We start from the raw sequence: 26,939 nt of genomic DNA, 5'->3' as shown, positions 1-26,939 counted from the left end.
AAAATGCGCACCGAAATGGACACAAGTACGAAATTGTCCGCATCGAGTAGCGAAGTATCGATGATGGAAATTGAACCGGTGACAAGACCTTCACCGACGACTCCGACGAAAGTGACGCAGCAGCCTGCATCTTCACAAGAGGAGACATCCAATGTTCCGCCTGTAGAAGCGAGCACGACCAAGAAGGAAGTGAACGAGACTGCGACGTCATCGGCATCCTCGTCGTCATCTGCGAATGCGACATCGCCGTCGACGCAGACTACTAGCGCGAAGAGCGACAGCGGTAAACCCGCTGCTTCAGAAACAGAGGAAGATGGCAAAGGCGGCACTAAGGCGCCAAAGAAGGCACGGAGCGGTAAACGACTGAGCGTGGAACCACCACCAGAACGTAAGAATCTTCGTTCGAGTGCCGGTAGACAGGCACGGGCGGCTGCGGAAAGGCAGGCGCGGATGGAGGGCGAGATGCAGCAATCCGAGCAGCAGCAGCAAGAAAGTCACATGGCCGGCGAGTGAGTCACGGCGAGGTCCCGTCGGACTGCTGCCGTAAAACGATGAAAGACAATTACCGCCCTATGGTGAACTGACAAAAGAAATTTGGTGGACGCCAGCGAACCACGTTTTTTTTTTTTTTTCCTTTCAACTCTCTGATTCGACATTGCTCGCACAACGAAGATCTGTATGTAGATGATTCCCTGTTCGACAAACACGAAAGTGTAAGGTTGTTTCTAATGGCATTGAAACGCGAGTGTATCGAAAGGGGGCTACAAACATTGGTAGAATCTACCGTAGCCTTCGGTTCGGTTCTTGGATGATGAAAAATGTGTGAACAAAGGACTCCCTCAATTCTACGGGAGATGGATCATGTTTCTTTAGGTGGACAGTGTGTGACAGTGCACATTTATTGAATTGAAAAAAAAAAAAAAAAAGAGAGAAATCTCTCCAATACGAAGGCTGCGATAGTATTTTATCACTCGATACTTTGTGTAGTAATTAATTTTTAATTGCGTAATCATGATACAATAATAAAAGTATAGTTTTGTTAAATTTATTATCTACTATCTCTTATTGGTTTTGACCAGGGACTGTTTTATATAAAAATATATATATATATACATATAGATATATATTATAAAATTGTGTATTCGCTATTGCGCATAAAGCAATTCACGCAAGGAACGCAAGACGGAATATAATCGTAATGTAGAGAAAATAATTACAGTAATAACTTAATAAAAAAAGGAAAAATGTAAATATATATACAATTACGCCTATAGAGACAGTAAGCAATCGTGTACTTGAAAAAGAAAATGTATATAATGCAGTGTACTTTTAATTACATTAGGTGAAACAATAAACAGCTTCTTTCGTTGTTTGCAAATACCAAGGATTCGAATCTCTTATTTTATACAATCTGCATAAAAGAAAAAAATTATTAAATTAGGCTTAAATTATCTATTAAATAATTTTAGGGTAGATAGAGAAATTATTTAAATAAAGATAAATATCTTTATTTAAATAGTTAAAAATGATACAGGAAAACGTTGATAAATCGATTTTATAAAATAATATATATTTTATGCAAATGAAATCGTTATATGATAATTTGTGTAAGTTAAATTTTATTAGAATCTTTCTGTACATCGAAATTTTTTTATGCATCTAGAGGTTGTGGCACAATACGCATATACGTTTTGCCGGAAGGTAACATCACAGTTTTGATATTGTTATAGGAAGATTTGGCTTCACTGTCTGATACGCTTGGATCAATCATTACGTCGTCTCCTTTCTAAAATATCGTAAATATATGTAAAAATTAACGTGTTAAATCATCAATGACATGTTTAGCTCGATATTTAATTATAAACAGCGGAAAAATTATCTCGTAAAAATCTAAGTGAAATTTTATTTTCTCAAACCTACCTTCCAATCTACAGGAGTCGCTACTTTGTACTTTTGCGTGAGCTGAAGGGATTCTATTACCCTTATTATCTCACTGCAATTCGAAGTATGAAATTTTAATAGTCTTATATTTACAAGCAATAAGTGACATTTAACGAAATGTAACGTTTCTCACTCAAAATTACGACCAGTGGTAGCTGGGTATAAAATTGATAATCGCATTTTCTTGGCTGGATCAATTATAAACACGGCTCGTGCCGACATGGGTAATCCAGTATGACTATCGACCTCCACGGGATCCAACATTCCGAATAATGTGGCAAGCTTTCTGGCTTGATCTTCTATTATCGGATATGGAAATTCTTCGCCTGTTACTTCGCCGTAACTCTTTATATCCTAGAATAACGTTTTATTTAATAATACCGATATGAATCTATGAAGGAAACTTATTAAATCTAATATTAAATTTTGTTAAATTGAAATCTACTAATGCTTTCCAGCAAGAGATATAGTGTAACACGGTGATCATCACTTCGTCCTTCACATTGGCAAATAACAGGGATATAATGATTTACTGTCTTATATTGTGTCATCTATTTCTTGCTGAAAAACATCCTAAATCAAATACATTTATCTAAAAAAAAACTTGTTTATAATGAATTCAGTCACTATACTAGATTATCCTTAAAACTGCTTTATATGAAGCATTTAAATGTTCAGTGCCATGATACAAACTTTGATAATAAAATAATACATGTATATTCTATTAAATAATTGACAATATTATTGGGTATTTAATCGTTTAAGATATTTATATATTCTCTTACATTTAACTTTATCACATCTAGCAGCTTTTAATATGTATTAAATCTAATGTAATATGGAAGTGACTGAATTCGCTGTGAGCAAACCTCTATCCATTTACGATGAGAGTCGACTGAATTACAGGACAATGCCATTACTTTCACACCCAATCTCTTGAATTCGGGCATTAGTTTCACGACTCGTGCCAACTCGGTTGTGCAGACCGGCGTGAAATCATTTGGATGAGAAAATAAGATACCCCACCTGTATATTTCGAACAAATAAGTATCTTATACAAACTGAATTGTGAATAAACTGAACTGAGAATTGTATAATATAGTAATTATGCATACAACATATAAATTTATTGTAACTTATACATAAAAATCACGTCATGTGACAAATCACAACAAATAAATAAAATAGTAACATCTCAAGTACTTTTATTTATAACATTTTGACCGTATTTACGAATATTTCGGTACGTAGACTGTATGTAATAATCTTTTTTTATATATATGATCGTATATGACGACGGAGTCTGTTTAGGTTACAAATATTACAGAATATCTTACGAATCGCCCAGCCATTCGTGAAATCTGATCGTGCCCATCTGGGTGTCCGCTGTGAAGTCTGGAAACACTTCACCTAGTAAAACCATAATGTGGAATATGTAATTTTACGATAAAACAATTAAAAGTATGTCACTGATGTCCCGTTGAAAAGCACGCGTACGTCAACTATATCTATCTGTATTGAACTGTAACAAATCAGGAAAAAGGGAAGGGAGACTCAGTGGTGTATTTAGGTTAGCGAAATACATGGCACCATTGTTGGACGCATATGGAGTATTCAGAGATTCCTACTCGAGTACTCCTCAGGTATCATTACTGTCATTTTATTCTTGTTTAATATTTGAACGACAAAACTAAAATGATGCCTAACTGGTACTCAGAGAATCTTATATATCTGTAAAAAAGGAATAGTATTCCAGACTTTCAGAATTTATTAGATATTTGTCCCATTTTGTTCATCCGGGCGGAATAATTAATTTTTCGTTGTTCAATACGTGGAAAGAAAAATTAGATTAGCGGTAATAAATTATATAATTAATATATGTTGGTATAGAAAGCAGCATAAAATGTGTTTATACTGCACCCCTGCCTTCCGATCTGATTCTAGATACGAGCCTGTCGGATCTGTCGGAATGATCTGTGTGTGGGTGAAAGTTTACGTAGTTGCAATTCGCGCCATCACGCATGCTCGAAATTTTTTTCCTTGCAGAAGTGTTTTTGATAAGGAGCGAGTAATGCCGGCAAATGGCGGTTGTTATAGCGACCAGTAATGTTAAATAATTGAATTTACATGCAAATTGCACATTACAGGCCTCTTGAATCAACCTGGCACGTTTGGCATACACGCAATGTATTTGCTCGTACATATATGAAAATAAAAAGTGAAATATGCATATATTCATATTTACAACATCAAACATATGTGTATACATGTATATTTATAATCACATATTTCATTCTAATTGGATAGATGATTTGCACATATCATTAAACAGGCTGATATAACAATAGATTAAATGTCGAGTATATCATAAAAATCTGTGATAAATATTGTATGCGTGCGTGTGTGTATGTGTGGATCTACACTTTGTGTGATCTCTGAGGCCAAATATGAGTCTTCTTCATATTAGTGAAGAAGGCTGGATTATATCTCACTTGCAGTATCTCGATGAGATATACAAGAAAGTCCAAAACATAGATGGCTTTTGCACTTTAAGCTTTAACAAAATGATATTTGAGATCAATTCTCAGTACTTGAGGCCAAATCAAATAGTTCAGACCATCCAGGAGTCCCAGAACAATGCTATAATATACAATAGAAAAAAGAGGAAGCGCTCACAGCAATTGCCACAAAAAGACTTGGAAGAAGTAGGTTCAGAATTAAATGTAACATCCAATTTATGTTACAAAATATGACCTTTAAAATATTAATGAATAAGAATTATGCTATATTTTCTGTAGTATCTTAAAATCATTCTCATACAACAGGTTGATCGCGTTAAACAAGCATTTATTGCAATGATGTCTGTCGCAAAAAACAAAGGACTTTTTTGCCAGAATAACTTTCTTGATAACAATGAGGCAGCACGTTTGGCATCTATGAAATTTTACCAGGATACTTACTCTCTCAAAAATGAGAATCTCTATGGTTCCAATGATACTGATGACGCTATTGTATCAGTAGCTCATAATAAGAAATATGTATTCCCCAAAAAATGTACATTTTATTGCTATGATATACGAGATATAGAAAAAAAAATGGAACTGAGCAATCAATATGATTTTATATTGCTAGATCCACCTTGGTGGAACAAGTCAATCAGAAGGAAAAAGATGAAATGTGCAGAGGCCAGGTAATCTAATACAATTCTTTAGAAATTTATAAATAAACGAAATCTTAGTGTATACTTAAAGAAAACAACAAAAATTATAAATTTAACATGTTTTAAATTTAAATAAAAATAATTTTGTATCTCCAAGAATGAATGAAATGTACATATGTAAATTGCCTTGTTTCAATTTACTTACATCCGATATATTCTTATTATATACATTCTTATGTTACATGAGATATTTAGGAAAATACGATTGTATATTTTTACAGTTACAAAATGATGTACAATGAGGAATTAGTCAAGATACCAATAAAAAAACTGTTACATCCAAATGGTATTGTAGCCGTATGGTGCACTAATTCGTCCAACCATTTGAATAGTATTTTTAATGAAATGTTTCCATCTTGGGGTATTACTTATAGAGCTAAGTGGTATTGGCTCAAGGTAAGTAATATCTCAATAAAGTTGGCAATCAATGCAATGAGTATCTATTAAATAACAACTGCCACTCTAGGTGACACAAGCAGGTGACACAATATGTAACTTTAATTCGGCACCTGGGAAACAGCCTTACGAATTACTGATATTAGGGTCTGCATTAGAAAAAGAACATGAAGTAGATATTCCCGATGGCAGATTGATGATCAGTGTACCTAGTGCGGTACATTCACATAAACCACCACTCACAGGTGCAAATATAAAATTTAAATGTGAGATACATTCCACAAAATATTTGATATATTACAATAAAAGATTTGTTCACGTCCTCAGAAATCATAAAGGAATATCTGCCGAACGAGCCAAAATGTCTAGAAATTTTTGCAAGATACTTATTGCCTGGATGGACAAGTTGGGGACTAGAAATTTTAAAGTTTCAACATTTGTCGCTCTATGAGATTCTGGATAAGTGTAAAAAAGATGAAAATAATGTTAACAACATAAAAAGCGAAAATGAAAGTAAAGAAGAATCATAAAATGTAAGATAAATCTATAGACATTATAAATATGTAAATTATGAGACAACGCGTATCGATCCTTTATTATAAATTATTTGCAAACTTTTCTTGATACAATTTGTTGTTACGATGTATTGTTCAGGTGTTCAGTAGTTCCGTTTTTTAACGAAGTTCGATAACCGTGTGGATTCATCGTTTGCCACGTCCAGAAGTCATGACCTATATTCAACATTTTATCGTTAGACATGATTATTTGAGATTGTTCAGACTTGCGTTCAAGCCGAAATATATTACTTACACATTTGCTCAACGTTATACTTCGCAGTCCAGCCTAATTCTTTTTTCGCCAAATCTGTATTGGCGTACATGGATACGATGTCGCCTTCTCTTCTCTCCTTTATAATATACGGCACGGTAGTACCAGTGACTTTCTCAAACGTTTTTATTAATTCCAACACTGTCACACCGTTGCCGGTGCCTAAGTTGTAAATCTTTAGCCTAAGATGCTGTTTGTGTAAAGCATTTAATGCAGCCACATGGCCAGCTGCCAAATCCATAACATGAATGTAATCACGGACGCCTGGAAAAGTATAAAGCGTGGATATAGAATCAGTGATTTAAATAAAGCGTTCGATGAATTTATCTCATTTAACATTATCATCTTTCGTTACCTGTACCATCGTTTGTAGGATAATCACCACCAAATATGACCAACTCCGATTTGTGCCTCAAAGCGACTTGAGCGATATACGGCATCAGATTTGTAAACGGCTTTGTTGGATCTTCCCCGATCAATCCCGATCGATGAGCACCCACCGGGTTGAAATATCTCAGAGAAATAATGTTCCAACTCTGTCAAATGAAAGAAGTCCTTAATAAAAATTGAAATAGTATGCATTAACTAGAACATTAATTAACATGATTACTTCTGCTAAAAGAGAAAACTAAAAAAGTAAAAAAAATTATTATTAATCTAGAATAAATTTATATGTGAGTAAACGAGCACTATATTATTTTATATAAAATTTCAATCGTTAATGTTATAAAATTGAAGTAATTTCGTATAAATTTGAAATTTTCTATATCTTCGAACCTTTTCAGCTCTGGATATATCCTTGAGCATCTCTTCAATAAAATACTTTGTTCGGCCGTAGACATTGGTGATATTGCCGGTTTCGTGTTCTTCCGTGATGGGCAATTCTGTAGGTTCACCGTAAACCGTGCAAGAACTACTGAATACAAGCTGAAAGCAGCCGGCTGCTTTCATCACCTATAAAAGAAAACGGAATGACGTATCAAATTGTGGAAGAGATTCTATAGGAGCACACACGGGTAATATAATCTTCTTACCTCAAGCAGATTGATAGCTCCAATTATATTATTTCGATAATAATGCAGCGGAACTTGCATCGACTCGCCGACAGCTTTGATAGCCGCGAAATGTATCACGCAATCTATTTTGTACTGAAAGTGACAAATTACTCTTTATGTGCTCACGAAACACAAACGGCTTTCTAATTTTATCAACTTTACGTCATATAATTACAACAGAGCAGTCATCATAAATGGAATGTACAATATGGAATATAATTAGTGAACGTAATACCTGATTAAAGACTGTCTCGAGCTTCTCTCTGTCAAGTAAATCGCAGTTATAAAATGTAACTTTCTTCCCTGTTATTTGCTCGACTCTTTTGAGTGCCGCGGATTCGCCGTCGGTTTCTGTTACGCTATTTGCGAAGTTGTCTATAGCCACCACGTCGTAACCGCACTCTAGGAGCTCGACGATGCAGTGACTGCCGATGTAACCAGCGCCTCCGGTTACGAAAATGGTCCTCCAGACTTCCGTCATCTTCCCGACTAGGAATTCAATTTTTAATTTACGCTCGTCGAGAGACGCTTCTTCGAACATATTATAACAAAAATATTTTTAATTAAAATAATATTATCATTTGTGAAATATAACGAATTTAATTTAAAGGTTTGTTGTGTAAAATGTAAAAAAAACAATACGATCTATTTTTTCTAAACTAAAACATCTTGTAGTAGGAAAATCCTTTTATTATAAGAACATTTGTACAACCAATTGTTAAGCCGCAATATCTGTGCTTACTCGTTTATTAAAATTCGAATCTAGTCGAATAGTTAAATTCAATTTAAACTCTAGGTTCACGCAGGTCAGACATTTATTCATAGGGACGCACGTTCGTAAGCTGAAGAGTGCAGGTGTTTAGGGCATTCACCTTCGTTCAAGTGAGCAAACAGAGTTCAAGGTTGCTGAAACACGTGGTAAATCACTGCAGCGAGACGCGGTATACTTGCAATTCGATGTAGTTAAAAAAAAAAAGGAACGCATATACAAGGTAAGTATAAAAATATTTATATACAATAATGTAACAATAATATAAATTAATCTAAAATTAGAATTTAATTTGAAAATTGAGAGAGAGAGAGAGAGAGAGAGAGAGAGAACTTTTAAATATTTAAACTTTAAACATTTCAAATAATTATATACGATTCTGAAATCCGAACATGATTATATGTAAAATATCTATAATGTATAAATTCGTTTTTAATACAATTGTGATGTGTGTATGTGTTGTTCAAGAATTTTTCCAATTCATTAAGTTCGGAGCCCAACTTGCGTGAAGTCATACTTAACGGTATTTGAAATCATACTGTTGCTCGACACTTATTTGGTCATTGGAAGTGTATTTCCAAATACATATTCCTAAACAGATATTTGTGCAAAAAGAGTTTTCTTTATAGATTGTAATGCCTACTATTTAAATATAGGTAGTTTTTCAAGTGAAATTAATCTTAATTTACTCACGCCTCATTAATCACCGATTGGAATGTGTACTTGCAACGCGAGTTGAATACTTGAGAGTCTTTCTACGAACCTTGGCCTTTTAGAAAAATTAATCAGTGTCCTTGAGAGTCGATTTTTCTCATCAGATTACGAGAGATTGTTCTCGCAAAGATTTCCTGTCATTCTAGTTTAGAATGAAACTGATGCATTGTCTTGGGATTTTTTATTATCCCAGAGAATTTTTAATTGCAATATATGTTTTATTACAAGACTTAATATCGTACAAAGGAATGAAGAGATCGTTACCTCAGTTTAAGACTAAGTACTAGATGATTCAGTAAAGAACGCAATCAATTTTGATCCGAAGAACTGCAAGGCACTTTCGCGCGATGACTGACACTAACTGTGACTCTGCCTTGAATAGTAACTGCAGAAGAGCGAAGGTAGTATATCGTGGGACGCGCGAGACATCCCCTCCTCCATGATGCCATATCGGCACGCACACTATGTCCTTCCTACAAGCCTTGTCTTGTTCTACTCCAACCACTCGTTCTACGATTCTCATCTAAAAAGAGTTCCTCCTCCTCTACCTTCTCCTTTCACATCTCATGTCGCACTCCTGCTACCACGCTCGAGATCACGAGAAGCAGGATAAAGTCGCTACTGTCTTTTGTTGACTGTATTCGCTAATTACAACATAATCGTTACTGAATTAACGAAAGCACGTTGCTCATCTTTGGCGCCTCGATTAAGCAAGACTTTAGCCGTTAGCTGTAGGAACCTGTTTCGAGACGACTAATAACGTAATCGCGCAAAATGAGAGAAAAACAACTAGTCGAAGGGCATCCCTCACTCGTCCCTCAAAGAATGTGCCCTGATTTTCGATTTTGATGGAGCACACGACGCAACGTAAAGTTATAAAAAATGTCCACAACAAATAATAATCAGGAAAAAAATATTGTGCACATAATTTCTAACATTATTGTATATATTTACTGCGTCGATACTACTTGTATCAATTTATGCAACAGTTCTTTTTGCTCTGTATCAAAGTAAGGATATAATTCGCTCTCGAGTTCCAATACTGCTTGATGATCATGAGACTGACACGCTAATACTAAGGACTGTAGCAATAATAATTCATCCTCGCTCATATTAAGACCTGTAAAAAAACAATTGATCTCTAATAATTTTGAATAATTATGGTAAAACCAAAATACTTCTGTATAATTGGAAGCTTGATATGTACCGTTATTCACATTTTCTTCTGCCCATGCGTACTTTTCGAGAACCTGAGCAAGTGATGGTGTCAATCTCTGAGGTGACGGTTGAAGAATGAGCAGTAGAAGTACTCGCGTCACTTCGCACCTAGTTATTAATTTTATTATATTTTTTTAATTATTAAATGTAAAAACCACTGAATAAAGCAACACTTTCTTTAGAATTTTCTATTTATAAATTGACAACTGATTGTTTTTGTTTCATTTGCTTATCGCTGTAGGATTTTTATAGAGTATTAATTTTTTGCACAGCTGATATATGTATAAAATGAATCAAAATTCACTTTAAACATTACATGGGAAAAATGAGCATACAATATTATATTATTACAATATCTTCATGATAATACCTATGTAAAATAGCATTATAGTTTCCTCTGGCACCAGCCACAACACAAGCTTCTACAAATTCTACAAATTCATTGAGTATTTGTAGTGCAGCTACATAATCTCCTGTGAGAATAAAATTATATAAAATTCTATTTATGTTAAATAATCATAAATTATTAATTATTCATAAGATTACAGATAAAAACGGATCAAATACTGACCCTGTTTTATATAAAAAGATACTAGGGTATTGATAGCTTTTGATGTAGGAAAGATGTCAATTGCTTTGCGTAACAGTTGGATACCAGCAGGACCTGGGCCTAACGCTAATGCTAATTCTACTGATAAACCAGCAGAAATTGTATTGAATCCTGGTTGATTGCTGCATCTAGCCATGGAATGGCCAAAGCAACTCACAGCTGCCTGAAACATATGTAAATTATATTTAGTCCTTTCCTTTTGTTTCCTTTTTTATTGCAAATTCATGTTGTACAAGAAACCTGTATGTTCTCTTGGCCTATGGAGAGACATCCTATGTCGTTATCTTTTTTCTCAGCTGTAAGGAATTGCCTTCCCGCTTTTATGAGAAGATTTATTTCCGAAGAGGTATTTTCCAATGTACCTTGACATCTAGCAGCTGCCAACCAACACAAGCCTGCATATTGCCACAATTCCTTCTGTTCACATTCGGTAGCTAAAGCACCTAAAAAATCAAGTAATTTTATTTAATATTTTTCTTTTCTTAGTAATCAAGAATTGAATTATTTCATAGATTACATATAATTATATGAGCCTTTTAAAAGTCGAACATATCAATTCTATAAAATAAAAAGTAGAGAAAAAACCAGTAAATAATCATGAACTCTAATGTATGTATATTAAAATTTAAAAAATTTAATAAAATTGATCAATCAGACTTTTGAAAGGCATGTTAATTTTTTATCTAATTGATATACTAAATTAAACACTCACTAAATTGATCACATGCCTCTGCGACATTTGGCTTCCTCAGAAATCGCCTAAAAGATTATTAAAATATAAGAAAGAAAACTGTTTAAGAACTTCTATTTGTCAAAAATACTTTAATGACTTACTTTTTCAGTTTATTCGAAATATTATGAAATTTTGTAAAAAAGTCCATAGACTCTCCGATTCCTTGACCTTGATTGACATGAGCCATTTTTTTAAAATAAAAATTATGTCAGCCGAGAAATAGGTACGTGCCTATCTGCACGTTCGACGTTTTGTTCATAGTGATTCGATATGCATGTCATGTCACGATGCGCGTCGATATGAATAAAATTCCATATTTTGCAACTCTATCACGAGATGACGAGAAAAATGTCATAAATATGATTGACGTAAATAAACGTAACAGTGTACAGAACACTGCATTATCGACTCGCAGGAATTAGGTATCTAGGGTATTCAGTCACAACTCTCGAAGTAACTAGATGGATTTGGAAATTTGAATAGGTTTGGACGTGACAAATAGAGAATGATTGGAGTAGAAAAATTTAGTGAAGACAAAGGATCCCACTGTGTAAATACTGTGAATATATTCGTATTATAATATATATTTTTATATATATTACGGTGTAAATATATCTTATACCAGAGATGCATTTCATACATTCCATTTGGCGCTCTCCACATTCACGAGCATTATTTGTCCTTGTTCAACATTTGATAAACAACAAGGTTGAAACGATTCCATGAGCTTTGAGTGTAGACTCAAATAGTAGAACAACAAATCTCATGGCGGATTCCTTTATTTTGATTGATTTTGATTTTCCAGAATTCCCACGTATATATTACGTGATTGTCTGTTTCTGCTAGTTGCCGAATTTCTACGGTAAAATACCCAACCCCAACGCAAAATTTCAGTACGGTACTATTTTGTGTATGTGTGTTGTGTTTGTGTCTTTTTTTTTTTAGCGCGATTACGTTAGTTCCGTACTGAATCACTGGGAGCGCTGAAACTCAACACGAAATTTATTATTGGATCTTATGGACGCTTCCACTCTATTGTCATCTGTCTTTGCATATCACAATACTTTAAATTAGCGTTTGCACATATCTAAATGTTTCATAATATTGTATAATTTGCAAAGATGCCAGTTGCACAAAATGAAGTCAAGTCTAGCTGGGCTGATGAAGTTGAAGAAGAAGGAGGAGCATTACCTCCGCCTTCAGAGGTCTATGAGAATGGTTTTAAAATTTTCACCGAATACAAGTATGATCAAGATGATAAAAAAGTCAAGGCTGTCCGTATATATAAGATAGAACGACGTATAGTGTCGAAAACGATTGCGGCGCGTAAGAATTGGGCAAAATTCGGTGATTCTGCTGATGACAGACCAGGACCTGATCCAGCTACCACTGTCGGTGGTGAGGATGTCTTTATGCAATTTATATCCAGTAAAGAGGAAGAGAACAAAGTGGAGGAAGATTCGCTGGACAAATTAAAAAGCATGGGCGATAAGGGAGTCGTCAAGTGCCGTAATTGTAATGGTGAACATTGGACATCTAAGTGTCCATATAAAGATACTGTTCTTGCTGGTGGTAGGTTATATAAATAATTTAAATTTTATATAAATAAGTTATATCACAAATATATATTATTTTTGTAAAATTATAAATGAAATTTTGTAAGCTAAAATTCTGTATTTCAGGAAAAGTACCAGACGACAAGAAACCTCTCGTTAACACTGGAGTACCCAATGCAGTGACTGAACTTAAACCACAGGGTGGCAAATACGTGCCACCCGGTATGCGCGACGGCGGCAACAAACGCGGCGACTCGATGCAGATGCAGAGACGTGACGACACAACTGCCATACGTATTTCCAATCTCTCGCAAAGTACTACTGATGCAGATTTGGATGAGCTTGTGAAACCATTCGGTTCCGTAGTGAAACAGTTTCTCGCCAAAGAGAAGCTTTCCAATCTCTGCAAGGGTTTTGCATATGTACATTTCAAGCATAGAGCTGATGCAGCGAGAGCAATTGCCACTCTGGATGGTTATGGTTACGATCATTTAATCCTGAATGTGGAATGGTCGAAGCCACAAGCTCAGAATAATTGAAGTGATGCAAAGTGTACGACAATTGCGGATAGAAAAATGAAATTAGTTAAACTGGAGAAAATTTTTATAACAAACTGTATTTGTACATTATTTATGTATGTTCTTATCAGGGAATGGAAGTAACTCGTTACTTGTAACGAAGTTATAGTTGCAAGTTACTTTTTTGGTAACTTTACTGATAACTGTGTTACTTTCTTTTTTTGGTAACTGTAATGGTAACGTAGTTACATTTTTTGGATAACGTTAACGAAATTTACAGTTACTTTTATCGTTACTTTACTGCATACGATTGGATATGTTATTCTGTTATACAACAATTACATTAATTACGACAGCTATAAATATGGTTCTAAAACATTGAGTGTTTTTATTTAATACAAGCGTAAAAGCTACATTTAGTTTACCTTAATCTAAACATCATACATATTCTGTTCTAATTGAGCTGTGTACAAAGCTTTACTCTGTACGTTTATGTTGAGCAATTGGAAAACACCTCTTTTTGCAAAATTTCTGTTATATATTTTAATTATAGCGTTGTAATTTTCTTTCTATCAAAATATTTTTATTTATATGTATAGTTAATAAAAATAATTATAAATACTAGTACTAATAAAAGTATAGATTAAGTAAAAATATAGCTGTATTATAATATAATATAATATATATAATATAATGAAGAGATTATGTGTATCATATTTCTTATTTTTCTTTTTAATTTCTAACTTATATTGTGATTCAGATAGTCTTATACAATCCTATATAATCTTCTAGTTTTCTACAAAGTATATGAAAATTCCTATACATAGTGTAAGTGTTTTACATGCTGTATATATATATATTTTGCTTTTATTAACATTTAAACAAAAAACACTGCAAAAGTACATTTTTAGACTGATTTTTTAAATGTAATGAAAAGTTAATTACCTTTTGAGTAACGGTAACCGTAACGAATACATGCGAGAATGGGCGTGAGTAGTCTCTTCCTTGGACCTCTGATGGCGGGTCCGCCACAGTATTTTATATATCTATATATATATAAATAAAATATAGATAAATATACAATATAATACAAAAAAATATAGAGATTATAAGCTTATTTTTTGTTATAATTTTATTAAAATGTAAACTCTTCGCTTTTGACATTGCAATGTATTTTATTATTAAAGATACTTTATTTACCTATGTGAAAAACGATTACATCAATAAATAAAGTATACTTTATATTCTGAAAATCTTATTAATTGAAAAATATTGAAATGTTATATATTGTAAATTCTTATAAACTGATTTTATTAATTCTTATACTAATGATGAACTTACAAGAAAATTCGGTAGAATGAAACAAGATGATTAATTAGACTCGAAATTTTGTTCAAATGAGTATTAATATTACAAATGTAAATTGCTTAGAGATTTTAGGCTACTAATTTTATTTCAATGTGAAACAGCAACATGATGTCATTATATCCATTAAAGTACAGAGTAATTAATTAATGTATTACGTATTTTAATTGCGTCACATTCTGGACAGGAATTTAATTAACTGATTTATTACTATGGCACAAATGTGTTAGTCTGTTCCTTTTGAACTTCATAGGTTTATTCTTTCCAGCTGAACTTGTTGCACCGTTTATTTTTTCTCTTTTTTCTTCACGTTCGAGAGAAAAGGAAGAAAGATAAATGGTGCAAGAAGTTCAGTTGAAAATTGTAACACGAGCAATAACCAATTGCACTTCGCTCAGCCTTGTTCTGTGCGCATCAGCAGTCGATCGGTAAACAGTCGCAAACAGTCGGTGTAATCAGTGCAATGCACGCTCGCATGATTTGACGTATTTGACAAGTTTCGGAGCATTCAGGAGCATTTTAATTGCATGCGGAACGTCCATCGTGATCAAGATATTCTTTCCTCTAGAGGATAGGATCCTTTTTTTTTTAAATTTCTTCTATCATGGATACCGACAGGCCTTCACATGAGGAATGGAAAAAACGGGTATGTACACCACAGACTGTGTCACTCAAATCGTTAGACGGAGATAATTGAGGAAGCCCTACGAGTACTTCACAATGCTGCTTCCATTTTTTGATATCTAGGCAAATAAAACAAATCCGCATTTTTCTACGCAGTAAATGTGGTAGAATATACCTTAACATATTGATGTCTCAGCATCTAATTTACATGCTTAACATAATTTTTGCTATGAGTCAGTCTAGTAGAAACCTTTTGTGCAAATTTAGTTTAAAATATGTAACAGATATATTCGTATTGCTTGAAATTCCCAACAATGTTTTGCATTTATTAAAACGATATAAATATATATCATTCAGACTTTGAAGAGAAAGAAAGATTCTAAAAGCATAAAATATAAAAAGCAATGTATCTAACGATGCTATACTTAGGATTGTCAAATTACTGAATCCTGATCCAATATATTTAGGCTTTTGTGGGGCGACTGCCAGACAGTTTCCTGAGAATAGAACGTAATGTGCAGTTGGAGCAGGAGGCAGCAGATCAACAAGCTGCTCTAGCTCTGCACCAGCAGATGCGGAGTAAGAGTATGTCAGTAGCTCCTGACCCACGAATTGGTAGACTTAGTATAACAATTACTCAGGTAATTCTTGTATGATTGACGTTTTTTTGTATTGTTCATATATATTCAACAATTTAAGTCAACAATCTAAGAATTGACATTATCTTACAATGTAAAAAACTATTTTCTCTAGGCCAAATTAGTAAAAAATTATGGAATGACAAGGATGGATCCTTATGCGAGGATACGAGTGGGACACTCGATTTTTGAAACGCATACAGATACAAATGGTGGAAAAAATCCACATTGGAACAAAGTACTCCAATGGTGAGAAAGCATACTTTGTTCACATATGTATATGGATGTGCTATACACATATATATATATATATATATATGTGTTATAACATTTATTTTATTACAGTAATCTTCCACCTGGAGTTACCCAGATATACGTAGAAATTTACGATGAATGTTCTTTTGTGATGGATGAGTTGATTGCGTGGGGTCATATAGAGATTCCACCACAGGTTATTCAGAAGGGAGAAACCCACGAGGACTGGTATATGCTCAGTGGGAAGCAGGGAGACAATCAGGAGGGCATGATCAATTTAGTTTTCAGTTACACGGTAAAAATAATAATTATACTATTTACACATACGTTATCTATTTGTCATTTATTATTAACAATAAGTTATTTATAATATTAAACTATTATGAAGTAAATAGAACTACTAAAATTCAAAATGCAATTGCGCGCGATTTTTAATATTGTTTTCGAGTATTATTTTCAAGTTTTATCTTTTTCTTTTATTTGAACATATTTGCAATAGACCAATTATCCGTACATGGGTTCTTCATTGATGATGATTCCTTCTGCAACCATGTTCGGCATGCCATATGCCCCAGTCAATGTTTATACAGCACCTCCATCTGTTGTTACACCAACGGTTGTACCAAGTTCTTTGCCAAATGCTGAGGTCGAATTGAAACAGGTACTTAATATATATGCTTTGTTTTATAATTTTGTTCGATGTCTTTTTTGTCATATACACACAGTAGTAACGCCTATACTTTACAGATCGCAGAAATGTTTCCGAATGTTGACAGGGAAGTCATCAAATCGGTATATGATGCCAATCACGGCAAGAAAGACATTACAATTAATTCATTGCTTCAAATGTGCGAATAAGTCTTAATTTTTTACACAGTTAGAATGCCATACGTAATTTTATCGTATCCTTTATTATAATGGATATTTCTTTGAAATGTAAGATGTACGAAAATCTAATTTGTAATACTTCCATACGTAATAATATATATTAAGGCCCAAGTATTCTTTGAATATATAAAACTACGAAATATTTCTCTTCTGAAGAGACGTATTATGTTTTTATTGAATATAACATTGAATTATTTTTAGTCAATTTTGTTATATACGTTATTGTTATTTCAGAGTTTATCTTTCTGCTCATATTTCCATGAATATTTATTTTTTAATTACATCATATATTATATGATTTATTTGTCTCTGTATATAATTTGAATATACATGCGCGTTCTACAAAGTTGTAATAAGATATACGCTTGATTGATAATGTTGCACATAAATTGTAATAAATATTAAATATGACATAATTTGTACAATTTCATTTATATCAAAAGAATAAAATAAATTGAAAATGTCAGGGAATATCGAAAATTTTATACATAAACAGGGAAACGACTACAACTGCAAAAATAATTAGTGTTGAACATCTATTTCTTATCGTTGAGTTGCAGGGCATAAAATTGCCACTTTTAGATTTGCAGGCACATACTTCGATAGTATATCCTTCAGTCTAGAAGTATATTTAAAAAAATATAATATAATATTTTATACTTAGTCGTAAAATGCTCACACTGAATATAATAGTAAAGAAAGACGAAATTAATTACAAAGCGTTTACAATACATACGTATTTGAGATAACAGCCTGATATGATTGGTGTAACTTGGTCTTCTGTAACTTTTCCATGGAAATAACTAATGTTCATAACTACAAAAATAACATTATGTTTATACTTATATCTATAAAAATATTCCGATCATAAAATCTGAATCAATTCTATTTTGTCATTGTGAAGTATATTTACCTGCGCCATTGTACATATATGTATAGCTTACGCAAACGTAACCAGGTTGCATTCGTTGTATGTATTTTGTATTATTATTTTTATCTATATTCTCCCATAGTTTAGTTACATTTGGCTTTGTGTCATCTGAAAATATATATCATGATGAAATATCATTTAATAATCGAATTTATTGCTGAAAATAAATACGAATATTATACACTTACGAAAAAACAATGGCTCTATACAAGGAGTAAATGGATTATCTTCGTTATGTTCTTCACAATCTAACTTGTTGACTTCTGCATGAGAAGGGCCTGGCCATGTGAAATGAAAGCAATGTGGCCCTTTGATATCTGCTGCTATATACAAAACTAAGATAATTCTAAGAAGATATAGTTTACAAACAGCTGATAAACTGTGAAGTGTCGAATGAAATCAAATCGTACATAAATTAAATCAGAGACTCAAATAGCTTTGCATCATCTATATATATTAAGTCTTATGATTCTTTATATATGTATTTTAGCTCGAAAAATCATTTCTCTCGTTTATAATGTGATACAGACTAAGTCAAATATGTCCCTCGTATTTTTATATATATTATAATTTATATGTCTATGTGTATGTAATTATTTACACACACACACACACACACATATCACACACAATATTTACATATATATACACACAACACTTACACAAAACAAAAATTGTCTTAATGCTTTACATGTCATGTATATATGCGAATAGAGGTTTTTTGCGATCTATTCTTCGGCTGAATATCGAATGAAAAACTAATGATAGTTTAAACATTTCTAAGCAACATTTTTTAAAGTATATTACTAATATATTAACGGCCTGAAAAGCTACGCGATGTTATTTGATACTTATATTATGACTGTGCGACATTTGTAAGGCATTATCGAGGTGTATAATGTTGTAAAGAGAAATAAATACAATTACCTAATACATACACGCAAATTGTTAAAAGTACAACCAAATATATCTCTTTCATTTTTACATATTTAGAAGTTAATTCACGTAACGATATCGCGTATATTACTCACTTTGCTGGGATATTGAAGACTTATCTGATAAAGTCGATCATGATCATACAATACCAGTGTCCTAGATATGACAATCGTTATCAATGTATAGCATGATAGTATAAAGGACGTGACAAAAATTAATGAATGGTGAAAGATAATTAACTATATAAGTATTATATAATAATTAACTATATTGATTTAAAAAATGTTGTTTTGTTAACTTTGCTTTTTGTGAATTACATGCGCTTTTTAAACTTCTTCTGTATTAATTGTTAATATCCTTTACATTTTGAACGGATTTAGTGAGAATTGACTCTTATTGTGCCTATTTATTTACATATTGACTATATTGACGCGACTAAAAAGAGTGAACACTTCTCAAAGTATTTGGAGAAAACAATGGAGAATTAATATAAAATGACAATATAAAAAATTTATTATAACAACAGCTAATCAAAATTTACAATTTTTGGCAGTTATAGGCATATTTCATGCATGTTTCTACGATATCAATTATGTAAATACCACGATATATAAAACATCTAAGTAAATAAGTATTCTTTTTCTTAGATAAACTATATCTTAAGTAGATTTAATTATTATAAGTAATTTGTTTGTGAGTGTTTTTTTTCTTATGCGATTGCATCTTATTAAAATTCATCATGCCTCGCTAACGCCTCGCCAAAGTCCGTCGCCTGAGATCCTACAAAGATGTCGTATTTCTCCAAAATTTCGTTCTTCGTCAGCTTGTGATCGGCATCTGTGTCTGCTTCGTAGATCAAGTGTCTCGATTCTGCCTCAGCGTGATCAAATTCCGCAGGAATAATCCACGTTTTTACCTGTTTCGAATTGGAATTTAGACAGTTTTATCAGATCAATTCATAAAAAATGCAGTTCTCTTCAATATTTCCAGTATACATTTTTATTCAATAACTAAATGATATATCAGAGTAATTAATTACCTCATCAGCGTTCAAGAATCCATCCCCATCTTTGTCTCTATACAAGGAAAACTGTTCTTTCTCATTCTTTACCCATTCTGGTTCGTCTTCACCTTCTTCGCCTCTGTACATATCGCCTGTAGAAAGAGATAAAAATTTAAAATTAAAAATTCAAGAACTGTTTAAGCTGCCTTTTAGAGCGACATTGTAGTGAAAATTTAATAATTATACATTTAATTTTAGTTATAGATTTTGTATTATATTAGCAAAAAATACCTAGCTTGAATAGTTTATGTTTTCTATTACTAATAAAAATTTTTTTAATCTATATATCTTTTCTAGAATTCTTCATACATGTAAATTTTAAAATATTTTAAGATTTCTAAAATTTCTAATAAAATCTTATATCTCTGAAAAAGTATAAATATTTTTTCAGAAATTACAGAATTAGAAATCTTAGAATATTACAGAATTTATATGTATATGGAAAACTAAGAAAAAGATAGATTTCTCAATATTTCTGAAGAATGTTCTAATTAATGTAAAAAACTTGAGGAAAAATTTTTATCATTTCCTTACCAATATATTCTGCAAGGGATATCTTTCCATCTTGATCCTTATCAATATCCTCCATCGTTTCCAGCACTATCACATCCTTCATGTGCTCTGCATCTTCCGCATGAAGGAAGGCAGTAAATTCCTCTTTGGTCAGAGCATCATCGCCATCCAGATCCGCAGTAGACCATCTTCTGCGGTCTCTTTTGTACATTTGAGCATACGAGAACGACTCATCTGTTTTGTCACTCTCCCGCTTTTCTGCCTCTTCTTCCTCCATATCGCCATAAACCATGTCTTTGTATTCTGTCCAAGTCAATTTCTCCTTTCCTATCGAATTGTGGGATGCCCACTGACGTTCCACGTCATCCCTGATGTAACGTTGCTGTGTGTACATTATCCAATCCTTAAGTTCCTCTTGCGTCACATAGCCGTCGCTATCCTTATCTATTTTATCGACAATTATCCCTAATCGCCTGGTACTTTCCTCGGGAGTCAATTGATCAAAAGTTTTGGCTTCTTCTCCGAGGAAAGCTTCATGATCATAGGCCGGGTTGTGTTGGGAGTGGACATAGTGATCTTTACTGCCTGCATCCTAGAATACAATGCATTTTGTAAGTTTTTGAATCATTTCTTATTTTATTCCTTACAATCATAACTATAACAAAAATTTTGAATAAAGATAATACAGTTTTATATATTGAAAAAAGAAAGATGGAATGCAGTTAAGACTTTATTGATCAATTTTATGAAGAAAATTGGAATAATTTAAAATGTTTTAAAATATTTTTGTGCTATATAATACAACACTGTGAAGGAACAATAAGTTGAAGAAACATTATATCCTGCATTGTCCAGTGATATTTTGTAAGAAAACAATGCAAATGTCACATTATCTACCAATAGAACTTCACTTTTCTGTCATAGAAAAAAAATGCTTTAAATGTTAGGACTGATTTTTATTTGATCAATTATAGAATCCGAGAACAATTATCAAAGGCAATTTATGATTTCTCTAACCTTATTCAAAATGCGATGCTCGCCGTCCGGGATCACCTGCTTCGGGATCGCCGTAGCTAGGATGGAGAAAATGATTAGGATTTGGAGGAACATGAGCGCTCGCATTCCACAGAGATCGTGCACCGGGGCGAAGGAAAAAAAAAGGAAAAGATACAATGGAGAGAGAAAAGGGGAGAGATCGTCGACCGAGAGACTCGGAGAATTTACGGGACGTCTCTCTTATTTTACGTCGGAATGAAGAAACGGTATAGACGAGTCAAGAATCGAAACGAGACCTCTCTTGGCACGGCTCGCGCGACTTCCACATCAGCAAGAAAGATCGTAACGCAATATACACCCCCACCTCGTCGCGCTCTTTATAGGAGGACGCGCCGCGACGACGCTACCGACGCCGACGAGTCGCGTCCCTGCATGCTGATCATACGGCGGACGATAAACGCACGCCAGGCGTTCAGCGGCCGATGCTCCCTCCTGGCCTCCTCAAGAAAACGAATCCACAGTCTCCACGTGGACCGCGGTGATGATAACGGAGGCTTTATTACGGAAATTCTTTAAATAAAGCGCACTCGCGCTTCTTTTTTTAGATTTCTCGATCTCGCGGATCTCGCGAAAGTACATGGAAGAATTATTTTTCGTCGTCAGAAAGAAAAGACTGTAAGGGCAAATTGTATAATTAAATAAATTAACAATTCTACCGATCGTCAATGAGGTAAACAAATCCAGTCGCTAAATGTTCTACAGATTGTATTTTTAAACTTGGATAATTCTCGATCGGTAGAATTATTAATTTATTTAATTAATTTAGTTAATTTATTTAACTAATTCGTTTTTAGTTTTTTCTTTTAACGATAAAAATTGATAATTATGGTAATATATTAATAAAATACTGTAAGTATTATTTGATAATTTAATCGCTGATTAAATTAAAACAGACTACAAAAAATTGTATGTAATAATGTGAGTTTCTAGAAGTTGGCGATTTAAGCGGAGTCAGCAGTTACACAGCTTCAAGAATTTGGGAATTAAATTCGCGTGACTGTAATTTTTTAAACAAACTTTTATTTAAAACAACAATGTGCCGGTTCTATACTAGTCAAATGTCTGTATTTTTTTTATTCCATTTTAAATCTTTGTACCTACAAAGTACTATTATAGTTTAAATGTTTATCATGTACTCATTGAAAATGTTTGATCATTATGTTACAATGGCACATATACATACAGTATTATTTTACAATACCACACAGAAGGTAGAAGCAATAGAAGCAACAATTTAAGTTTACATTCAACTATAATATGAACTGAATGCAAGAATCAAAATTAATTTTAATTTTCAATAATTCACTGTTTTTAGCATTGTTAAAGCAACCTCTAAACAATTTTCAAAGCTATTTTTACTGGTAAAATATTGGTAGACCAATCATAGATTATATCTAAAAATGTAAGTGAAAAATGTACACAATCTAGATAATATCTCTGTACAATTGTCTATTGGTTAATGGTATGTTCACATTGATGAGCTCTGCAATCTTATGTTTCTTTGCTTTTTGGGAATACCAGTTCTTCTAAATTCACTCCTTTCCTCCAGATACTGCTCTGTACATTCTTTAATAAAGTCTTGATTGTAGAACCACTTCTCCATACAGGCCTTCATCTTATCATTTTCTTTCCTACATTTTACCACGTGCAGTAGACCAGTTTTGAGACAGCAATCGTGAAATTCTATGGAAAAGAAGATGTTTCTTACATTTGACTCTCACTGAAGTAAATCCAAGTAGCAAGATAATGTTATTTGTCATCACATAATTTTGTTATGATTTTAATAACATCTTGATATCAAAATGATAACAAAAATAATAGCCAAAGGAGACCATTAAATCTTAAAGAGCAGAAATATAATTAAACTCATATAAATAGGCAATGTTTAATAAGTATTTACAAGAAATTAATTTTGGAAAAGAAAAAGAATTGGAAGTGGAAGTTATACAAAGATTTTCTGAGAATCCAAATGCTAGTATTATAAATTTAAACTTGTTCAATTTGTAGAATCAGTTTATAATTGTAAGAGAAAAATAAAATAAATTAGTAAATTAAATGTGATTTTTTAATTTATTTGCTAGCAATTAATTAAAAATAATAAAATAAAAGCAAATCCAATAATTCATACCATTTGACTACTCTCTCTCCCAAGTTCAAGTCTTAAATAAAATCCTATACAGCTATAACAACAAATAATGTTATCTGGAAAATAATTTATCCAGGTAAATTATCTGATTCAGATAAATTACCTTTAACCTCGTTGACACACTTTTCGGATTTGGTTCTCTCTCGCATCAACTTAGGTACCAACACATCTTTCTCTACCTTCCTTAAACTTTTGTCGTTAGGATCACCTGAAATAAATATAAACATGAAATATCACAACAGCCTGAAAGAAGGAGAGATTATGAGATCCCAGCGAATACATCAATTGCTAAGTAAGAAATATTAATTTTTTATTATCAGCGGATTTTAGACTTCAAACACGAAAAGTATAAAAACCTCGTCGCCGGTCGCGCTCAACTCTCTTGTTGAGATTAAAAACTCTAACCTGTCATTAATAGTCCTCGACATTCCACACTGGCGACAAAGTTATTTAACGGCGCATGTTCGCGAAGAACGCGTCGGAATAAAAAGTTTACCTAATCCCTTCGGTCCTCCGCCAAGTTTCGGCGAAAGCACCGAGTATTCCTTCATGCTGTTGGAGCTTTCGGAGTAGAATAGCAGACACAAATGTGTTTTTACAGCTAAGTTGAAAGATCTTTCGCTTCCACCACTACTTATCCGCATCCATTACATGTGTGTCAAACCACGTGATCGACTGTCATAACAGATTCGTGTGTTTAAATGTAATAAATATAAAAAGACATTTTCGTTCGTACTTTTATATAAAATGCTTTCGAAATATCTTTACGATGAAAGTCATAAAATAATATTCTAAATAAAGTTGAACTTTTTATATATTTTATTATTTTATTGATACTATGCTTAAAAAAAAAAAGTCGATTTTTCTTAGGAAAGAGAATTTAAAACTCAAATTCGCGGGAAAAACATTTATATGTATTTTTATGTGAGTTCTTATTGTGATTGTGAGTCGAGAGAATCAAGAGAAATTGAGACAATAAATAAAATGTAAACGATATATAATATTACATATATATATTAATATAAAATGTACGATAAAATGTAATATACGATTTGACAGTTTTGTGTCGCCGTCTTGCAACACTAGGCAGCAAACCAGCAGGTTGCGTTCGTGATTGTGCACATTTGAGAGAGACTTGTCATTGTTGATTGGAGAAGAAGGAACGCTCGTTCGTTCTGTCGCGACAAAGCGAAAATTCTGTTGCTGAAGACGAGTAATCGTAAGAACAACTTATATTCTAATCTGATAAGAGTCATGCGTCACTTTTGAACTGTAAATCGTCAAGGGATAATAAGAAATCCACGTAGCGTTCTTTTCCTAACCTCTAAATGTTAGCTTGTACGTACACACATATAACATATGACATATCGGATTTCCAAAGGTTTTGTGATGTAATTGTACAATGTGTTTCAAATATTTGCAGAGTGTAAAAGTTGAATAATACATCAGAATGGACAGACTGTTGCGACTAGGCGGTGGGATGCCAGGCCTAAATCAAGGGCCACCACCTTCTGATGCACCCGTTGTAGACACAGCTGAGCAGGTATTTATCATTTAAAGCTTTCTATTTTTTTGTTTCCTTCATGTTGCCTAATTTTTTTGCATTATTATAGGTGTACATATCGTCCTTGGCTCTTTTGAAAATGCTTAAGCACGGCCGTGCCGGAGTACCGATGGAAGTGATGGGTTTGATGTTGGGTGAATTTGTTGACGATTATACTGTTCGCGTTATCGACGTCTTTGCTATGCCGCAAACAGGAACGGTAATTGTTAAGATATAAGCGAGAAAATTCATAAATTATTTTTGTAAATGTCATTTGTTTTCTTTTTTATGTTCTCTTAGGGTGTTAGTGTAGAAGCTGTAGATCCAGTGTTCCAAGCAAAGATGTTGGACATGCTAAAACAGACTGGTCGGCCAGAAATGGTAGTTGGCTGGTATCATTCCCATCCAGGATTCGGATGCTGGCTGTCTGGAGTGGACATTAATACTCAACAGTCCTTTGAGGCTCTTAGTGAAAGAGCGGTAGCTGTTGTCATTGATCCTATACAATCAGTGAAAGGAAAAGTTGTTATTGATGCATTTAGACTAATAAATCCTAACATGATGGTAAGTATATTTGTGGTAACTCTATGTTCTCCAACTTGTAACTCTGTCGTACCGATTGCAGGTTTTAGGACAAGAACCCAGACAAACGACGTCGAATTTAGGTCACCTACAAAAGCCGTCTGTTCAAGCGTTGATACATGGATTGAATCGGCATTATTACAGTATTAGTATTAATTATCGCAAGAACGAACTGGAACAAAAGATGCTGCTAAATCTTCACAAAAAAACATGGATGGATGGTCTTACTCTTGCCGAATATTCGGAACACAGTCGACTTAATGAGAATATTGTTTCTGAGATGCTTGAACTTGCGAAGAATTATAATAAGGTGAAACATTGCACTGCAAGCGTAATTCGAAAGCTTTACATATATATTTGTATAATATATGTGTATTGAATATATACAGCTATACATTTTTGTATGGTATATGTATATTGAATATATTAAATATCTTTTATGACAAAGTTTTGTTTTTGTAGGCTTTGGAAGAGGAGGAAAAGATGACACCCGAACAATTAGCGATAAAGAATGTGGGCAAGCAAGATCCAAAACGGCATTTGGAAGAGAAGGTCGACACATTAATGGCTACAAATATTGTTCAGTGCTTGGGAGCTATGCTCGATACAGTTGTATTTAAATAACTTTTCCGATACATCACTTGCAATATGATATTTAAAGGAAATATACATCTTTTTAAAATAGAAATATATGACGTTTTGTTATTTTTCAAAGTGGACACAATGCAAAACACGAATTAATACATGGGTGCTATTCTTATCACGTTTTTATGAAAAAATATGTTTTCTTTATAAAATTTTGATATAATTATCAAATTGAATAAACATTGTTATAAATTAT

The 26,939-nt window shown here is 33.1% G+C and overlaps 10 protein-coding genes across 15 annotated transcripts in view; 5 read left to right on the top strand and 5 right to left on the bottom strand.

Annotated features, from left to right (window-relative positions):
• Positions 1 to 912, top strand: part of kis (chromodomain helicase DNA binding protein kismet) — an 18,361-nt gene extending 17,449 nt beyond the window's left edge. Inside the window, exon 20 of the mRNA XM_018551238.1 lies at positions 1 to 912. This exon is cut by the window's left edge and continues 1,485 nt beyond it. Coding sequence (XP_018406740.1) covers positions 1 to 513 — 513 coding nt within the window. The 3' untranslated portion in view covers positions 514 to 912.
• A 684-nt stretch (positions 913 to 1,596) lies between these two features.
• On the bottom strand, positions 1,597 to 4,023 carry Prx6a (Peroxiredoxin 6a). Of its 2 annotated transcripts, none has more exons than XM_018551247.1 (6): positions 3,862 to 4,023; positions 3,279 to 3,351; positions 2,811 to 2,967; positions 2,075 to 2,295; positions 1,921 to 1,993; positions 1,597 to 1,786 (listed from the first exon to the last, which is right to left on the bottom strand). In XM_018551247.1, the coding sequence occupies exons 1-6, from the start codon at positions 3,962 to 3,964 to the stop codon at positions 1,652 to 1,654; spliced, it is 762 nt and encodes a 253-aa protein (XP_018406749.1). In that variant the 5' UTR covers positions 3,965 to 4,023; the 3' UTR covers positions 1,597 to 1,651. The 2 variants fall into 2 exon arrangements, with proteins under 2 accessions (XP_018406749.1, XP_018406750.1); XM_018551248.1 differs by lacking the exon at positions 3,862 to 4,023 and adding an exon at positions 3,439 to 3,488.
• Positions 4,024 to 4,297: 274 nt separating this feature from the next.
• Positions 4,298 to 6,289, top strand: Mettl4 (Methyltransferase like 4). The gene is made up of 6 exons (XM_018551249.1): positions 4,298 to 4,646; positions 4,767 to 5,131; positions 5,383 to 5,557; positions 5,628 to 5,802; positions 5,885 to 6,090; positions 6,212 to 6,289. The coding sequence occupies exons 1-5, from the start codon at positions 4,389 to 4,391 to the stop codon at positions 6,085 to 6,087; spliced, it is 1,176 nt and encodes a 391-aa protein (XP_018406751.1). The 5' UTR covers positions 4,298 to 4,388; the 3' UTR covers positions 6,088 to 6,090; positions 6,212 to 6,289.
• Positions 6,143 to 7,987, bottom strand: LOC108782865 (UDP-glucose 4-epimerase). Its single transcript, XM_018551250.1, has 6 exons — positions 7,676 to 7,987; positions 7,420 to 7,533; positions 7,163 to 7,339; positions 6,741 to 6,921; positions 6,368 to 6,649; positions 6,143 to 6,288 (listed from the first exon to the last, which is right to left on the bottom strand). The coding sequence occupies exons 1-6, from the start codon at positions 7,979 to 7,981 to the stop codon at positions 6,194 to 6,196; spliced, it is 1,155 nt and encodes a 384-aa protein (XP_018406752.1). The 5' UTR covers positions 7,982 to 7,987; the 3' UTR covers positions 6,143 to 6,193.
• On the bottom strand, positions 7,857 to 11,842 carry LOC108782861 (factor VIII intron 22 protein). 3 transcript variants are annotated; one of them, XM_018551244.1, is made up of 8 exons: positions 11,586 to 11,842; positions 11,464 to 11,510; positions 10,992 to 11,194; positions 10,713 to 10,914; positions 10,512 to 10,614; positions 10,131 to 10,249; positions 9,188 to 10,043; positions 7,857 to 7,929 (listed from the first exon to the last, which is right to left on the bottom strand). In XM_018551244.1, exons 1-7 carry the CDS (start codon positions 11,669 to 11,671, stop codon positions 9,874 to 9,876), a joined length of 930 nt encoding a protein of 309 aa, XP_018406746.1. In that variant the 5' UTR covers positions 11,672 to 11,842; the 3' UTR covers positions 7,857 to 7,929; positions 9,188 to 9,873. The 3 variants fall into 3 exon arrangements, with proteins under 3 accessions (XP_018406746.1, XP_018406747.1, XP_018406745.1); XM_018551245.1 differs by having other exon boundaries at positions 7,867 to 7,929; positions 8,903 to 10,043; XM_018551243.1 differs by lacking the exon at positions 7,857 to 7,929 and adding an exon at positions 8,764 to 8,800 and having other exon boundaries at positions 8,903 to 10,043.
• A 561-nt stretch (positions 11,843 to 12,403) lies between these two features.
• LOC108782862 (eukaryotic translation initiation factor 3 subunit G) lies at positions 12,404 to 13,631 on the top strand. The gene is made up of 2 exons (XM_018551246.1): positions 12,404 to 13,056; positions 13,167 to 13,631. Exons 1-2 carry the CDS (start codon positions 12,606 to 12,608, stop codon positions 13,577 to 13,579), a joined length of 864 nt encoding a protein of 287 aa, XP_018406748.1. The 5' UTR covers positions 12,404 to 12,605; the 3' UTR covers positions 13,580 to 13,631.
• A 1,713-nt stretch (positions 13,632 to 15,344) lies between these two features.
• LOC108782819 (toll-interacting protein) lies at positions 15,345 to 17,432 on the top strand. The gene is made up of 6 exons (XM_018551194.1): positions 15,345 to 15,569; positions 16,015 to 16,188; positions 16,301 to 16,434; positions 16,531 to 16,735; positions 16,940 to 17,101; positions 17,188 to 17,432. Exons 1-6 carry the CDS (start codon positions 15,528 to 15,530, stop codon positions 17,296 to 17,298), a joined length of 828 nt encoding a protein of 275 aa, XP_018406696.1. The 5' UTR covers positions 15,345 to 15,527; the 3' UTR covers positions 17,299 to 17,432.
• A 2,456-nt stretch (positions 17,433 to 19,888) lies between these two features.
• scf (Calumenin B scf) lies at positions 19,889 to 22,168 on the bottom strand. The gene is made up of 4 exons (XM_018551170.1): positions 21,789 to 22,168; positions 20,793 to 21,363; positions 20,235 to 20,350; positions 19,889 to 20,111 (listed from the first exon to the last, which is right to left on the bottom strand). The coding sequence occupies exons 1-4, from the start codon at positions 21,891 to 21,893 to the stop codon at positions 19,923 to 19,925; spliced, it is 981 nt and encodes a 326-aa protein (XP_018406672.1). The 5' UTR covers positions 21,894 to 22,168; the 3' UTR covers positions 19,889 to 19,922.
• Positions 22,169 to 23,191: 1,023 nt separating this feature from the next.
• On the bottom strand, positions 23,192 to 24,596 carry LOC108782836 (COX assembly mitochondrial protein homolog). Of its 2 annotated transcripts, none has more exons than XM_018551215.1 (3): positions 24,470 to 24,596; positions 24,077 to 24,181; positions 23,192 to 23,510 (listed from the first exon to the last, which is right to left on the bottom strand). In XM_018551215.1, exons 1-3 carry the CDS (start codon positions 24,522 to 24,524, stop codon positions 23,296 to 23,298), a joined length of 375 nt encoding a protein of 124 aa, XP_018406717.1. In that variant the 5' UTR covers positions 24,525 to 24,596; the 3' UTR covers positions 23,192 to 23,295. The 2 variants fall into 2 exon arrangements, with proteins under 2 accessions (XP_018406717.1, XP_018406718.1); XM_018551216.1 differs by lacking the exon at positions 24,470 to 24,596 and adding an exon at positions 24,379 to 24,432.
• Positions 24,597 to 25,072: 476 nt separating this feature from the next.
• Rpn11 (regulatory particle non-ATPase 11) lies at positions 25,073 to 26,844 on the top strand. 2 transcript variants are annotated; one of them, XM_018551174.1, is made up of 6 exons: positions 25,073 to 25,192; positions 25,397 to 25,516; positions 25,587 to 25,736; positions 25,817 to 26,080; positions 26,142 to 26,408; positions 26,561 to 26,844. In XM_018551174.1, the coding sequence occupies exons 2-6, from the start codon at positions 25,424 to 25,426 to the stop codon at positions 26,720 to 26,722; spliced, it is 936 nt and encodes a 311-aa protein (XP_018406676.1). In that variant the 5' UTR covers positions 25,073 to 25,192; positions 25,397 to 25,423; the 3' UTR covers positions 26,723 to 26,844. The 2 variants fall into 2 exon arrangements, with proteins under 2 accessions (XP_018406676.1, XP_018406678.1); XM_018551176.1 differs by lacking the exon at positions 25,073 to 25,192 and adding an exon at positions 25,214 to 25,311.
• Positions 26,845 to 26,939: the final 95 nt, after the last annotated feature.

The sequence above is a fragment of the Cyphomyrmex costatus genome, unplaced genomic scaffold, assembly GCF_001594065.2.
Source record: "Cyphomyrmex costatus isolate MS0001 unplaced genomic scaffold, Ccosl1.0 scaffold135, whole genome shotgun sequence".
NCBI classification, from domain to species: Eukaryota; Metazoa; Arthropoda; class Insecta; order Hymenoptera; family Formicidae; genus Cyphomyrmex; species Cyphomyrmex costatus.
The sequence above is the reverse complement of the archived record's forward strand: the minus strand, read 5'-3'. Positions and strand labels throughout refer to the sequence as shown.